Below are 15,582 nucleotides of genomic sequence, written 5' to 3' on the forward strand. Positions count from 1 at the left end.
GGTGAACGATTAGGAGAAGGGGAGATACAACGTGACCTGGGTGTCATGGTGCACCAGTCATTGAAAGCAAGCGTGCAGGTGCAACAGGCAGTGAAGAAAGCGAATGGTATGTTGGCATTCATAGCAAGAGGATTTGAGTTTAGGAGCAGGGAGGTTCTACTGCAGTTGTACAGGGCCTTGGTGAGACCGCACCTGGAGTATTGTGTGCAGTTTTGGTCTCCTAATCAGAGGAAAGACGTTCTTGCCTTAGAGGGAGTACAGAGAAGGTTCACTAGACTGATCCCTGTGATGGCGGGACTTTCATATGAAGAAAGACTGGATAGACTAGGCTTGTACTCGCTGGAATTTAGAAGACTGAGGGGGGATCTTATAGAAACATATAAAATTCTTAAGGGGTTGGAGAGGCTAGATGCAGGAAGATTGTTCCCGATGTTGGGGGAGTCCAGAACCAGGGGTCACAGCTTAAGGATAAGGGGGAAGTCTTTTAGGACTGAGATGAGAAAACATTTCTTCACACAGAGAGTGGTGAGTCTGTGGAATTCTCTGCCACAGAAGGTAGTTGAGGCCAGTTCATTGGCTATATTTAAGAGGGAGTTAGATGGGGCCCTTTTTGCTAAAGGGATCAGGGGGTATGGAGAGGAGGCAGGTACAGGTTACTGAGCTGGATGATCAGCCATGATCATATTGAATGGCGGTGCAGGCTCGAAGGGCCGAATGGCCTACTCCTGCACCTATTTTCTATGTTTCTACTGTTCCCCCAAAACACTGATTACTCTGCGAGAGGCATAGCGAACGGCAGGTTTTGCCTACTAAAATGGCGGACGTTACGAAAAGGGGAAGTACAAGGAGATCTGGGTGTCCTAGTTATCAGTCACTGAAAGTAAGCAAGCAGGTACAGCAGGCAGTGAAGAAATCGGATGGAATGTTGGCCTTCATAACAAGAGGAGTTGAGTATAGGAGCAAAGAGGTCCTCCTGCAGTTGTACAGGGCCCTAGTGAGACCACACCTGGAGTATTGTGTGCAGTTTTGGTCTCCAAATTTGAGGAAGGACATTCTTGCTATTGAGGGAGTGCAGCGTAGATTCACGAGGTTAATTCCAGGAATGGCGGAACTGTTGAGAGACTGGAGCGACTGGGCTTGTATACTCTGAAATTTAGACGGATGAGAGGGGATCTTATTGAAACATATAAGATTATTAAGGGATTGGACACGCTAGAGGCAGGAAACATATTCCCAATGTTGGGGGAGTCCGGAACCAGGGGCCACAGTTTAAGAATAAAGGATAGGCTATTTAGAACGGAGATGAGGAAAAACTTTTTCAGTCAGAGAGTTGTAAATCTGTGGAATTTTCTGCCTCAGAAGGCAGTGGAGGCCAATTCTCTGGATGCTTTCAAGAGAGAGCCAGATAGAGCTCTTAATGATAGCGTAGTCAGGGGATATGTGGAGAAGGCAGGAACGGGGTGCTGATTGTGAATGATCAGCCATGATCACATTGAATGGCGGTGCTGGCTCGAAGGGCCAAATGGCCTACTCCTGCACCTATTGTCTATTGTGAATTGATAGATGAGATATTCTCTGCATTTTAGTGGCATCGTCACACATACTGTTCCCCAAAACAATGATTACACTGCGAGAGGCATATCGAACGGCAGGTTTTGCTTACTAAAGTGGCGGACGTTACACTCCTTTGTGTATTACACTTCAGTATAGGCGATTTCGACGGAGTGCTTCATCTTGCTCCTCTAGTATCTTTGCTTTAGAACTATGTTATATGTGCAAGCATGATGTCTATGAGATTTTAATTTTGATTATCCAACCATCTCTAGCAATGAAGATACACTCTATAAGCTTTAATTAATATTTGTTTTAACCTGAGCTCCTCTCAGTCCCTTGGGACCAGATGGACCTTCTGAACCCTGTTGAGAAAAAAGACAACACTGAAATTCTAGCACACACATTCTGATTTATTCCTTTTCTACAAATGGATAATCTATTAAGTCTATTTGAATTAATTGATGGAAAGATGCAGCATGGAAACAGGCCATTCGGACCTCCGAGTCACCTGTTCATGCTAGTTCTATATAATCCCACTATCACATTCATTCTCTACACACTCGGGACAATTTATAGAGGCCAATTAAACTACAAAACTGCATGTCTTTGGGACATGGAAGGAAACCAGAGCACCCGAAGGAAACCCATGTGGTCACGGGGAGAACATGCAAACCCCACGTAGTTAGCATCCTAGGTCATGATCAAACCCAGGTCTCTAGTGCTGTGAAGCAGCAGCTCTATCAGCTGTGCCACCTCGAAGGTAAAATGTATAAAAATATTAATATATTGGCCAAACATACATGTTAAACAATTACGTAAAAAGGTAAGAAAAAGGAATGCGAGTAAGCCATGCAGTCCATTCAAGAACATCTAAATCATCTAAATTTGGATACAACATTTAATCCCTCCAGCCAAATTGTTGATATAGATTTTGAATAGCCGAGTTATGTCTTGCTATAAACAATTTGAATAGAACTAAAAGGGGTACATACCCGGTCACCTTTGGTTCCTGGAAGGCCACATATGCCTCTTTCACCCTTTGAATTAAAAGCAAAGTTACAATTTAAAGTATTGGTCACTTTGAGCAATTGGGAATTATTTAGTGATCCAGAACACTTTAGCAATTGCAGAATCATGGATGTTAATGAATTCATTTTTCTCTCAATAAATATGGTCTTACAATTATTTATGGAAACAGAAATCCATTCTCATTCTAATTCATCCATTCCAAAAGTTTCTAACACTCCCCCCAATCCTCCTATCCCAGCTCCTCACCTCAACAGCACAATTAGTCACAGAATCATACAGCATGGAAACAAGCCCTTGGGCCCAACTTGCCCATGCCGACAAACATGCCCCATCTACACCAGTCCAACCTTCCCGCATTTGGCCCAAATCCCTCTAAATCTATCCTATCCATGTTCCTGTCCAAATGTTTTTTAATTGCTTCTTAAATGTTTCCAAATGTCACCTTTATCACTCTATTTTGGTTTATTCAAAGTGGGTTTTTTTTCATTTGTCTGTTCATCGACTTGACAAATTTCACTACGTTACATTCCACTACCTTACTTAATTGCCCCCTTGGTTATATAGTTCAACATTCCACATTTATTTTGATTATTTTATTTCTTGGAGGGTTGGATATAATCACCATCAGCTTATTAACAAACTTTTTTTTAAAAATCTTCACATTAATGTTTCTGCACATTTATGGAATCTGTGTCAAGGTAGAATCCTCACACAACCAGCACTTTAGAAAGAGCACTGGATCTATGGAGGGAAGATAGGGTTGAGATCAGGTCAATGTTGAAGAGTGGTTGGGGTGACATCAAGCATACCAACAAATTTGATGAACACGCACCTGTGAAGTCTGGCAAGTACTAGATAACCATGGTTTTAGTGCAGTTTTTCCTTAAACCAAGATTAATACTTTTAAACCATGTAGCAAGATTGTCAGAAAAACAAATATAATTTTCTAAGGAAGAGCCATCATTGCTTTTTGTGTTAGAAGCAAATGCACATTTTTACACCAAATAATTTTCATGCCTAAATAAGAAAATGAAATTAAATAGAAATGGACACATATGGCAAATTCACATTTGCTACCTATTCTGAGAACATTTCATCTCTCTGTCTTATTTAGTTTCTCAAGTATATCAAATAAAACATGATTGTTGTCATGGTCTTAAATTAGTTTTAGCAAATTGTTACTGATTGCTAGCTATGCCACCTCCCATAACAAATATATATATATATATATATATATATATCTTATAGTATGCTAGCAAACCCAGCCTCATATTTAAAAAAAATTAAGCATTAAACCCCAAAATTAACATCGCCTATTATTATTTCTTGATTTGATCAGGAAATAATGCTGATTTCCAATGCTGGTGTTGCCTAGCAATGTGGACCAAGGCCTTCTAAATAAAGTGTTTCAGTCATTCTACATACCTGTTCACCCTTGTAACCAGCTCTACCCTATAAATGAGAATAAAATAACTCTTTAGCAATGTAAATATTTAACAACATAAATAATACTGCATAAATTGCAGAATACTTCCTGACACAAAGCCATCAGCTCCAAATAATCAATTAAAAAAATACTAACAAACTTATTTTTGTGTGCATTTTATCATATGATACAATGAAAAAAATAGTTGGTCTTTTCTGTGCTCATCTAAATAAATATACAATCAAATAATTAATGGCTTTTGAATATAGATTGGCATGATCACCACACGTTAATACTACCTTTCATTGGAATCTTTTATTTAAATAACATAATGTGGCCCCCATTATGACAAAGTAGGGATCCTTTCTATGTCATAATATGCAATGTAGTTCATTGTGTAACTTTAAGGAAAGAAAGATATAAAATTGACATATATTTAAAGATGGTAGATATTTTGTGGAGAAATATATGAATGAACGTGCAGCAAAGACTGTCAATAGACAATAGACAATAGGTGCAGGAGTAGGCCATTCAGCCCTTCGAGCCAGCACCGCCATTCAATGCGATCATGGCTGATCACTCTCAAATGAAGTTGATGTACTGTCAAATGAAGTTGATGTGCAGCTCAACTATGACCTAATCGAATCTAGGTCCAGGATTGAGTTGATATGAACAGCCAATTATAGCTCGTGATAATACAAAAAAAAGACAGAAAATGCTGGAGTAACACAGCGAATCAGGCAGCATCGCTGGAGAACATGGAAAAGTGACGTTTTGGGTCTTGGACTTGGACTTGAAGGGTCCCGACACAAAACGTCACCTAAGGAATTGGTGACATTCCAGGTCGAGACATCTGAAGAAGCGATGCTATCTGACCCACTGAATTACTCCAGCATTTTGTATCTATTGTCACCTATCAAAGCTCTCCACGGTTGCTGCCTGACCCGTTGAGCCACTTCAGCATCTTGCGTCATTTAAAAAATTTTTTATAAACCAGCATCAGTTGTTCCAGATAATGAATACCTACTTGCCATGTTGGTATTCTATTGTTACGTGTACATGTCCAACACCTTTTAGTCGGCAACTGGTGGTCTGGCCGATCCTTTAATCTGGACAAAATTATGAGAGCGCACTTGAAATCCACCCCGCCCCACCCCTCCCTCCAGAAGTCCCCCTGAAAATGTGGCGCCTAGGCTGGATGAGGCGGCAGGTCTCAGCCTTATCAGGACGTCCTTGACGAATTTGCGGCATGCGGCTGGGTCTTCGGAACTCCAGCAGATTCATTCCCTTATTTGACTTCCATGGCCGACTTTGCAGGCCAGTCTCTCGGCGCCCCCCCCACCCCCCACCCTCCCAAAGCCATGAACTCGGTTGGTCCGGCAGATACTCCAGAGAGGTTCTGGAACCAAGGATGCTCAACAATCTATGGTGGACCCGTACTATGATACAGTGAAAAGAATCTCTCGTTTTGCTTATTATCCAGCCAAATCACACCATACGTCAGTGTAATCATGTACATATACGAGTACAACAGGTAATGCAAACGAAAAAATAAATAAAGTGCAGAATATAGAACCGGTGTAGACATAAAAGTACAGGTTGCAATGAGGTCAATTAGAAGATCGGGAATACATCTGTACATCACAGGTAGTCATTCAGTACAAGAAAGGTGCTGCAAATGCAGGTTGATTTGTTAAATTGTACCTCCACTCCATCCCGTCCGGGAATTCCACTGAGACCTGCTTCACCCTGATAAACACAATATTACAGTTATCAACTATTAAGTTGCTGTGGAATAAAATATAACATATGGCACAAGAAGACTGATTATTTTCTCAACACAATAACTTAAAACAACGGTACCTTATTTCCTTTTGGACCTGGAGCACCATCCTCACCAGGACGTCCTTTCTTCCCCTGAAAGAGCAGAAAAAGACATTAATCTGACTAGTTTTGAAAGAAAAATTATATTTCTGACATTTCAAAGACAAATAACCACACTATCGTAATGGTCAATTATTAGATATCAACCTCTGAACAACAGAGGTGAATAACAACACAAAAGGGCATATTACTACTTTGTTAATACTGTAGAAGTCGCATAATTTTTGCCACTATGCAAGGTGCATCCTCATTCAACAATCACTCAATAGCACATAACCATACAATGAATCATAGAAATATGTGCTAAGTGTCAAGGACAGATTAAAATAGTTTTTTAAAAAAATCTTCTTCTTTTTCTTAAATCATGAAAATTTAAATAGTATCACCTTTGAAAGTATTCCTAGCACTGACGTTGTTGCACGAATAATGAGCAATGATGAAAGAGAGTAGGTGGGGGATTGAAGATCTGATTGGAGCCAAAACAACTATCTTGCTCTCAACATCAACAAGGCTAAAGTTCACTTTAAAAGGGGAAAGCCAAGGATCCACGATCCTGTCTTCATTGACCGGTTGGCAGTGGAGAGAATCAATAACACTAAGTTCCTGGACATGCATATATATCTCTGAAGATATCTCCTGGGCCCAGCACAATAATGCAATCATAAGGAAAGACCACCAAAGCCTTTTCTTCCTTAGAAGATTGAGGAGATTTAGTATGTTACAAATACTCTCTTGAACTTCTCTAGGTGTATGGTAGAGTATATTGACTGGAATCACAGCCTGTTTTGGCAACTCAAATGCCCTGGATTGAAGAAAATTACAGAAATTGGTGGACACTGTCTAGTCAATCATTGACCTCCCTGCCAAAGGGATCTAATGCTGCAGCCTCAAAAATCAGCCAGCATCAAGGATTCTCACCACCCTGGCCACACCCTCATTTTATTCCTGTCATCAGGTAGAAGGTATCGGAGCCTGAAACCAGGTTCAAGATTAGCTTCTTCCCAATAACCATCTGACTCTTAAATATTCCACTACACTAACCTCAACTATGAACTATCATTGGTTGCACTAAGGACATCAGGCGTTTTTCACTGGGGTTATTAATTTTTTTTTGTTTTGTTTATTGTATATTATCTATGTATTGTGTTTACAGGCCAATGAGCTGTTACAACAAAACATTTCATTGCCAGTACATATGACTATTAAACACTCTTGATTCTTGCATTGTATTATCTCATTAAAATAGCAAGACTCAATCAGTTGAGGACCATGCTTTATTATTTGAACCATACTTCTCACTATGAAATAACTGTTGGAAGAAAAAAACCTTAAAAACGGGAATTACATTGTTTTGTAGTGATCGCTGATTTTCTGCGATCTTGCTTACAAACACAACGTTCAAATTGTAAAAAACACTTAAATTACAGCTGAGAGAATTCAAGGAATCTGACTTTCCAACACCTGTTTTGTGGCACAGCAGCTGCCTAGCTCCATAAACACAAGTCACCTCAATGCTACCGAATGATTTGTAATAGTAACATTGGTATTTATTGTTCAAAGGAACGACATGTCTCAACCCGAGATCGTAATACTGCCAGCGAGCAGTTTTTCTGCCGATTATTGCAAACTGAGTAACTCTTATCGTTATTCAAATCAATGAAACATGAGGCTTTCCAGTATTATCTTTACAGCTCCATTTTAATCACAGTTAGTAGACAATGAAAATAACTTTTCAATTAATTAAAATAATGTTGGCTTAAATCCCACTCAACAGAAGGTATTTTTTGGTAGTTTCTGAATTTCCAATAACATTTGCCAGAGGAACAGTGGGGAAGAGAGGAAGAAAGTAAGAAAGAGAAAGAGTGAAAGAAAATCGAGAGAAAATGAGAGAGAATGGAAATTAGACATTTCCATCAGGAACCAGCGCAACATCTCTTCTGAGAGGGAAATGTGGGTTTTGGAATACAGCTCCGAGAAGGAAAACAGCCTTAAAGCAGTGTTAACAGTAGTTAACTAGAACTCTTGAAAGTGATTTCTCCGTTTAAAAACTCTCCTGAAAACAGAGGCAGATATGATTGTTTTTAAAATCTATACAATGCAGAAAAAGAAACCAGACTGTTGGAGGAACAAAATGTTGTCTGTTCTATTCCCTCCACGAATGCTGTCTGACCCACTGAGGTCCTCCAGTTGTTTGATTTAAGCTCAAGATTTCAGCATTTGCACTCATGTCTCCAAATAAAGCAACAGTCTGGCCCTATTGAAATATTGTGTTTAGATTTAGCTACCGCAATTCTAAAGTGTGGTGCCCAAAACTAATCACAAGCTTAACAAGGACAAGATGAAATTTTCTTGAAAAGACCTGGCAAATAAGAATTTTAGTTACCCAGAATGAATGGAGAAGCTAGAGCTCTTTTCCTTGCAATGTGGAAAACTATTGGGAGATTTGCGAGAGGTGTTTGAAACCATTAAACGCTTAAAGTAAACAAGGATAAACATTTTCCAATGGCCAAAGGGTTGAAGTAAGACGAGATCAATAAAAATATTTGGACTTAACAAGGGGATAAAATATTTAATAAACATATTTGCATTCACTTAATAGTTGGCAGAAAAAGACTTGGTGGTAGTTTTCAAAAAGAGAATTAGATAAACGTTTTAAGGAAAAGTGGCAGGAGTATGAGGAAAGGCTTTAAATTTAAAATCAGGCCAAGTTGGCAAAGATTGTACATGGTCGTTAGAATAACAAACTTACACCAGCACCAGCTGGACCTCTTTCTCCTTTTTCACAAAAGCACTTTGGTGTTTTGGGGCACTGAAACAAATTAAAAAATCATCATAAAATTAGATGCAATGCAGCTTCCTTCATACAAATCAAAATTAAAGGAAAAATCAATTTGTGACTCAAGAACATAAAAACTGAATGTGGTTTCTGAAGTGGTCAAAGTTACAGATTACATATAGAATTCCAGATGGCAAACGTGGGACTTGTACTAAAGTTAAAACTTAAGGATTGAAGAGAAATGTTTGAAAGATTAAAATATTGGCTGAGAGGAAGGAGACATAAATAATGGGCAGGTATCAAAATGCCAGGAAGCGACTAGTGCAATTTTATAACATTTATTTTGGAATACCAATAATTTGCTGCAACAATTAATGAATTAGATGATTGGATAGGCAACCACATATTTACGTTCACCAACAACACAAAGATTGGAACCATGGTAAGAGTTGTAGGCGTAAGCATTAAATTACAACTAGGTCCAGTGAACAGACAGATCATAACTGGAATAAAGCATGCAGTTCTTGCTACTATGCCTCGGGAAAGATGTATTGTTTTTGAAGGGAGATCTAAAGAGATTTATCTGAATCATAAGATGGACCTTTAGGGATATTTATGTCACAGGGAGTGATTATATATCTGGGGTTGTATTTCCTCAACATTAGAAAGTTAAGAGTGAGCTTAAAGATTTCAAAAACCATGATCGGGAACCAACAGACTGACAAGAGACAAAATGTCTCTGCTGGTTCTGGTGTTCAAGATAAATCCTTTAGAAGCAATGCTAACAAAACACTTCTATATCCCAAATGGTAGCAGAAATCAGAGATGCACAAAATTTTACAAAATGTTACAGAAATTAGTTTAGTTGAGAGATACAGCATGGAAACAGGCCCTTCAGCCCACCAAGTCCACACCGACCATCGACCGCCATCGACCATCAATTGAGGATGGCGCAGCGTTAGAGTTGCTGCCTTACAGTGCCAGAGACCCGGGTTCAAATCCTGATTACGGGTGCTGTCTGTAGTGTTTGTACATTCTCCCTGTGACTGCGTGGATTTACTCCGGGTGCTCGAGTTTCCTCCCACATCCCAAAGATGTGCTGGTTTGTAGGTTAATTGGCTTCTGTAACTTGTCCCTAGTGTGTCGGATGCAAAACTGAGATGACATAGAACGAGTGTACATGTTGGTCGGCGCAGAATCAGTGGGCTAAAGTGCCTGTTTCCATACTGTAACTCTAAACTAAACTAATTCACACTAGTTCTATGTTATCCCACTTTCACATTCACTCCCTACACAGCAGGGGCATTTTACAGAGGCCAATCAACCTACAAATATTAAATCCTATATTGATAGACTTTAACTCTACAAATATACTGGGTCAAATTCTCCACTGATAATTTTCGTGCAACAATTGTTCATAACTGAAAAATTCCTGACCAGAGGCCGTAGAAAAACCTTCTTGTGAAAATTGTGCACAGCTCAGTGAGACTGCTCATGGAATTCAACAGGACAGCTTGAACTTTGCATGCTATCCCAGCCTCAGGCTGGGAAACCCATCTGCTGAACTTACGCCAGGTCAACTTGACATAAGTGAGCAAGTCCATTGAAATCCATCATAGAAATTAGCTGTCAGGAGATGGATGCGTGCAATCACTCATTCCAAATATTTTTTTTTAGAAGTTTCTGAAGTGTTTCAAGTACCAAGCAGTTTGAATGCGTGACAAGTATTCAATTCAATCAGCTGGTGAGCTGGTCAGGTGAATCTCATCATTGTCACCCCGCCTTTGCATTGTACATGGCCATTTGAACTGGGCAAGACCCTACTCTGCCCTGTATCTGAATATAGTTAAAACAAACTTCACAGCAGAAGAAACAGCATGGTCCAGAGTGCAGATAACCAGGAGTAGCTAATGAGCGGCCCAAGAGAAGATGCAAGGAGTTAGGTCACTGGTTAACTATGATCTCACCAAATAGTGATACAGGCTCAAGTGATCAAATAGATCATTCATGTTCGCATCTTCCAGTAGAAGTTTGGAATGAGTAGAGTCCACTCAAAACACTGGGGGAATATGATGAATGTCAACAGGCTCCTGGGATATATTGCTCTCATTGCTTGCTTTAAAATTGGAGCCATGATAATAAGATCTGAAGAAATATGGAGATGCCTTGTGGATGAATATAAAATATAGGAGCAGAAGGACGCAATGTTACTCCTCTAATTTGCTCCACCATTCCTCAAGGCTACAGTTGATCGTCTTTCTCAGTACACTCTCTCCTTGTGACCACATTAATTTGGTTTCCTTCGGGTGCTCTGGTTTCCTCCCACATCACAAACATGTAGGTTGGTAGGTTAATTTGTTTTTATATTTTACCTTTAATGTGTGGGCGAGTGGTAAAGCCTGGGGGAGTTGATGGGAAAATGGGGAAAATAAAATAGGATAAGCGTGGGATAAGTGTGAATGGGTTCATGACGATTGACAGAGAATTAAAAGGTTGAAGCGCCTGTTTCTTTACAGTATGACTGAAAGATATTATCATCCTTACTGCCAATCCCACCCCATTTAGATGGATCTAATTCAAGTAATGATTAAGAGCAGTGATATTATCTGAAGGGCCCAAACAGAACATTTAAATTGTCAAATTAGTTCAGACCTCAAATGGTTAGAACATATCTCCCTTCTCACCTTCCCCGAGAGGATGTTCTGTTGGTGGGAGTGGGATGTTCATTTAGAAGATGTCACATATATTCAGAGAACAATTAAGGCTGGGGATAAGAACCATTAGTTTTAGACTTCTCAGGTCTTATCTGAATTGCCGTTGAGTAGACAATTTGATGGCAATTTCTTATTTCTATGTGGATTTCCTATTCTTCCCCATTATGTGGAAGTCTGAGGTATGCAGAGAATCCAGTGGGGCTAATGATCACTTCTCAGCCTGAGGGTTTAAATTATTAAAAGGTAGGCCAATTCTTTCTTCAATCCTTGCATGACTCTCTCAATCTTGTGAAAAGTTGTAACTTAAGATTCCCTTTAAGTAAACAATATTCTAAATCATAAACATACTATCGACAACATCCATTAATCAATTTCTTTGGAAAATAAATTATACTTACCCCCTCATCAACTAGTTCTCCCTGCAAAGATAAAGTACAACATTAGCTTTTTTTAAAAATGATACAAAGCTCTGAATCAAACAATAATGGCTTGGATTTCCTTTAGTTTTGGCAAAAAACATGTCTGTACTTCAGTTTGCCTACTTTATCCAACTGCTCACTGTTCCCTCCAAGAACAAATATTAAAAAACAATACTGAATATCAATGGAAGTAAATTCATATAGGGATGCATTGTATCATGTGGATGGGAAGCCTTTTTGGAAGAGATGTGAATACTGGCTATTGGCAGCTGAAAATTTGGATCAACCTCTTGGGATTATTTGTTGTGATCTAGATTTCTTCAGACTGATTGTGGTAGGGGTTGGGGGGAGGGGAGGATGCATTGTATCATGTGGATGGGAAGCATTTTTGGAAGAGAAGCGATTACTGGCTATTGGCAGCTGGAAATTTGGATCAACCTCTTGGGATTATTTGTTGTGATCTAGATTTCTTCAGACTGATTGTGGTAGGGGGTTGGGGGGAGGGGAGAAAACTGGAAGAGGAGGGGCAAGACAACGCCAGGTAAGTGATAGGTGGGTGGGGGTAGGTGGCAGATGGTTGGACAAAGGCAAGAGATGAAAAGACAAAAGTTGTGACATTGGATAGAAGAGATATGAATTATGAAGCCAGAGCAAGGAATATAGGTGAAAGGAGAGGGGGAAATAGGAGAAATGAGTGAGGCACTGGGAAGGGGGGGGGCAGGGCCGTCTTAAAGCATGGGCCTGATGGGCACTTGCCCGGGGCCCCACGAGCATAGGGGCCTCATGCTGATCTGTGTATGTTAAGTGACTTGCAATAAATAAATACTACTTTAAAAATGTAGGTTCAATAAGTGCTTTTTTTGCAAATTTTTCGGTCCCTACGTGATCACAGCGATCTGTAAGTGCTTTTCGCAACAATGTAGCACCCTAAGTCCATCGCTAAGTGCTTTTCGGTAAGTGCTTTTCGCCGGCACGACAGGGAGGGGCTGGTAGGGAAAGGGGGGTGGGGGAGAGTAACGGTAGGGGCCCCAGTACACTGCTTTGCCCGGGGGGCCATAATGCTGTAAAAACGGCCCTGGGGGGGGTGAGTGTTTCTTTGTAGATTAGCATAGGTTAGTTACCTAAAATTGGAGAATTCATTGTACAAACTGTTCAAGTTGTATGGTACCCAAGTGCAATACGAGATGCTATTACAACCAATTATGTTTTCATTTGAAGGCAGTGAAAGGGAAAATTGGAAAGCGTAATATTTTACATGTTTAAGATGCTCGTGCTGTAACCATTCGATGTGTGTGTGTGTGTGTGTGTGTGTGTGTGCGCGCAAGTCCAGAGGCCTTACCACTTCCAAGAGGAGTTTCCCAAGGGCATCGTGGTCCTGCAGATTGTGCACGAAGCGGGAAGCGGGCGGGCTGGCCAACAGCCGCAGCTTGGCCGCGTTGGGGGACTCGGTGGCCACATGCGACATGCCCACCGTGAAGAACTTGATCCCCTGGTTCTTGGCCTCGGCCGTGGCCGCATAGATGTCGGGGTTCCTGGGGTGGTCAGCACCGTCGGTCATGAGCACGGCCACCCTGACGCTGCCCGCCACCGCTTCGTTGAGGTAGAGCTGGGTGAGGTTGGTGATGGCGTAGGTGGTGTATGTGCCGTGCCCGATGTAGCCGATGGGCGCGACCCGGGCCCTGAAGGCCGCCGCGCCTCCCCAGTCACGGAAAGTGTGCTCGATCAGCACGGTGCTGGAGTACTGCAGCAGCGCTACTCGGGGCACCAACCGCCGGCCGCTCGACACCCGCAGCTGCTGCAGCCGGTCCACGAAGTCCATCACGAAGCTCTTCTCCCGGTTGTGGTTGTAGTCCTTGGCGCTCTCAGAACTGTCCAGCAGGAACGCGATCTCCAAGCTGCAGTCCTCCTCTGAGAGGGGGGAAACACACACACCATCGTCGAGGGCCGTTAACATGGCGGCACAATGGCGCAGCAGGTGGAGCGGCCGCCTCACCGCGACAGAGGCCGACCTCGGCCGGGTGCTGTCTGTGTGGAGCTTGCATGTTCTCCCCGCGACTGCGTGGGTTTCCTCCGGGTGATCCTGTTTCCTTTTCCGTATGACTGAGTGATATCGTTATCTACTGTGGCTCTTGATAATCCCCTCATTTATTATAAGAATCTGCTGATATCATACCGTGCGCAAAGTGCGGATTTGTAGATTAATTGGCCTCTGTAAATTGCCCTTAATGTGTAGGGATCTAGTGAGAAAGTTGGTGTCTCTGACTCTGTAAATTGTCCCCAATATGCAGGGAATGGATGAGAAAGTTGGTGTTTCTGTAAATTATCCCCGACATGCAGGGAGTGGATGAAAAAGTGGGATAACATCGAACTAGTGTGAACGATGGTTGACGTGGACTCGGTGGGCAGAAGGGACCGTTTCCGTGCTAGAAACTAAACTATATATATATATATCTAACTATATATAATCTATATATATATATATATATCTAAACTATATAGTCTGAAGAAGGGTCTCGACCCGAAACGTCACCCATTCCTTCTCTCCCGAGATGCTGCCCGACCTGCTGAGTTACTCCAGCATTTTGTGAATAAACTATATATTTTGAGAGAAATTAAAAGCTTGTGGCGACGAGAAACATAAAATAATACGACTTCCAAGATTTTCACTCATCTTGATTTTGTATTGACACAAGGGAAGGACAGATTTATACACTTTTAAGTGGCTCAGCTAACGAAAACACCAATAGTATATGTGCATAAGGAGCAGCAGGTACTGGTTTACAAAAAAAAAAAGACGAAGTGCAGGTGCAACCAAAGATAATAGAGTGCAACCAAAGATAATAGAGTGCAACTCTGTGGAGTGACATTAATAAGCCTAAACTTCGGCGATTCTGGCAGCATCGACGTTTTAGGTCGGGACCCTTCAGCCCGTTAGTAACTACACTGCAATAACGTTTATACAACATGGAAACAGGCCCTTCGTCAACCCTCTCCAGACTACTGCGTCAACACTCTCCATCAACTATTTACACTAATCTATTGCTTTTTTAATCGCTCCGTAGTGTTATAATTTCCCCCCAGATTTTACCACTCGCCTACATATAAAAAAACAGAGGCCAATTAACCCACCACACAAGTAAACCGGAGCATCACAGGGAGAACTTGCAAACTTCACACAGACAGCCCCCGATGTCAGGATCTAACTCGGGTCTGTGGCTCTACCAGGTGCGCTGCAACGCCACCATTGCGCAGCATTCTTTCATCTTTCGTATCGATTATCCTACTGCACCCACTTCCCAGGAAAACATACAATGCAGGAAATATTAGTAAAGAAAAGTGGACAAACACTAAAAGCAGCAAGGCCCAATAATGGTCAAATGGGACAACATAACGTTAAAACAAAAGTCTAATATTACCTTGGTCGTTTTCGCCTGGTGGGTGAACTGAGAGATATTTAGTTTTTTGTTTTCTGACCAAATTTCCGTCGCCACGTTCTTCGTAGTCTTGTGATAAAACGTGATGGAAACCTCCCCAAGCTAGGAGCCACCAGAACTGGTAAAACGCTTTCATTCTCCCTGTCATGATGATAAATCGACATTTAAACGTGTTAATACAGCGGTAGATCATATTCACGAGCCCATATGTCTGTCACGGTGCTTATGCAATGACAGCTTTTTTGCAATTAACATTTTGACACATTAACGAATTAAATTCATTTGAAGTAGTCTTTGGCATAAGGAGCTGCAGATGCTGGTTTACAAAAAAAAAGACGCAGGTGCA

The 15,582-nt window shown here is 41.2% G+C and overlaps 1 protein-coding gene across 1 annotated transcript in view; it reads right to left on the minus strand.

Moving 5' to 3' along the window:
- The window catches only part of col28a2a (collagen, type XXVIII, alpha 2a), a 72,013-nt gene extending 56,641 nt beyond the window's left edge, over window positions 1-15,372 (minus strand). Inside the window, exons 1-9 of the mRNA XM_078404530.1 lie at window positions 15,219-15,372; window positions 13,142-13,710; window positions 11,782-11,802; window positions 8,643-8,702; window positions 5,873-5,926; window positions 5,714-5,758; window positions 4,009-4,035; window positions 2,547-2,591; window positions 1,872-1,916 (exon numbers count right to left, since the gene is read on the minus strand). Of these exons, the coding sequence (XP_078260656.1) occupies window positions 1,872-1,916; window positions 2,547-2,591; window positions 4,009-4,035; window positions 5,714-5,758; window positions 5,873-5,926; window positions 8,643-8,702; window positions 11,782-11,802; window positions 13,142-13,710; window positions 15,219-15,372 (1,020 nt within the window). The remainder of the gene's footprint in view (window positions 1-1,871; window positions 1,917-2,546; window positions 2,592-4,008; window positions 4,036-5,713; window positions 5,759-5,872; window positions 5,927-8,642; window positions 8,703-11,781; window positions 11,803-13,141; window positions 13,711-15,218) is intronic.
- Between the last annotated feature and the right edge of the window lie 210 nt (window positions 15,373-15,582).

The sequence above is a fragment of the Rhinoraja longicauda genome, chromosome 8 (assembly GCF_053455715.1).
Source record: "Rhinoraja longicauda isolate Sanriku21f chromosome 8, sRhiLon1.1, whole genome shotgun sequence".
NCBI lineage: Eukaryota > Metazoa > Chordata > Chondrichthyes > Rajiformes > Arhynchobatidae > Rhinoraja > Rhinoraja longicauda.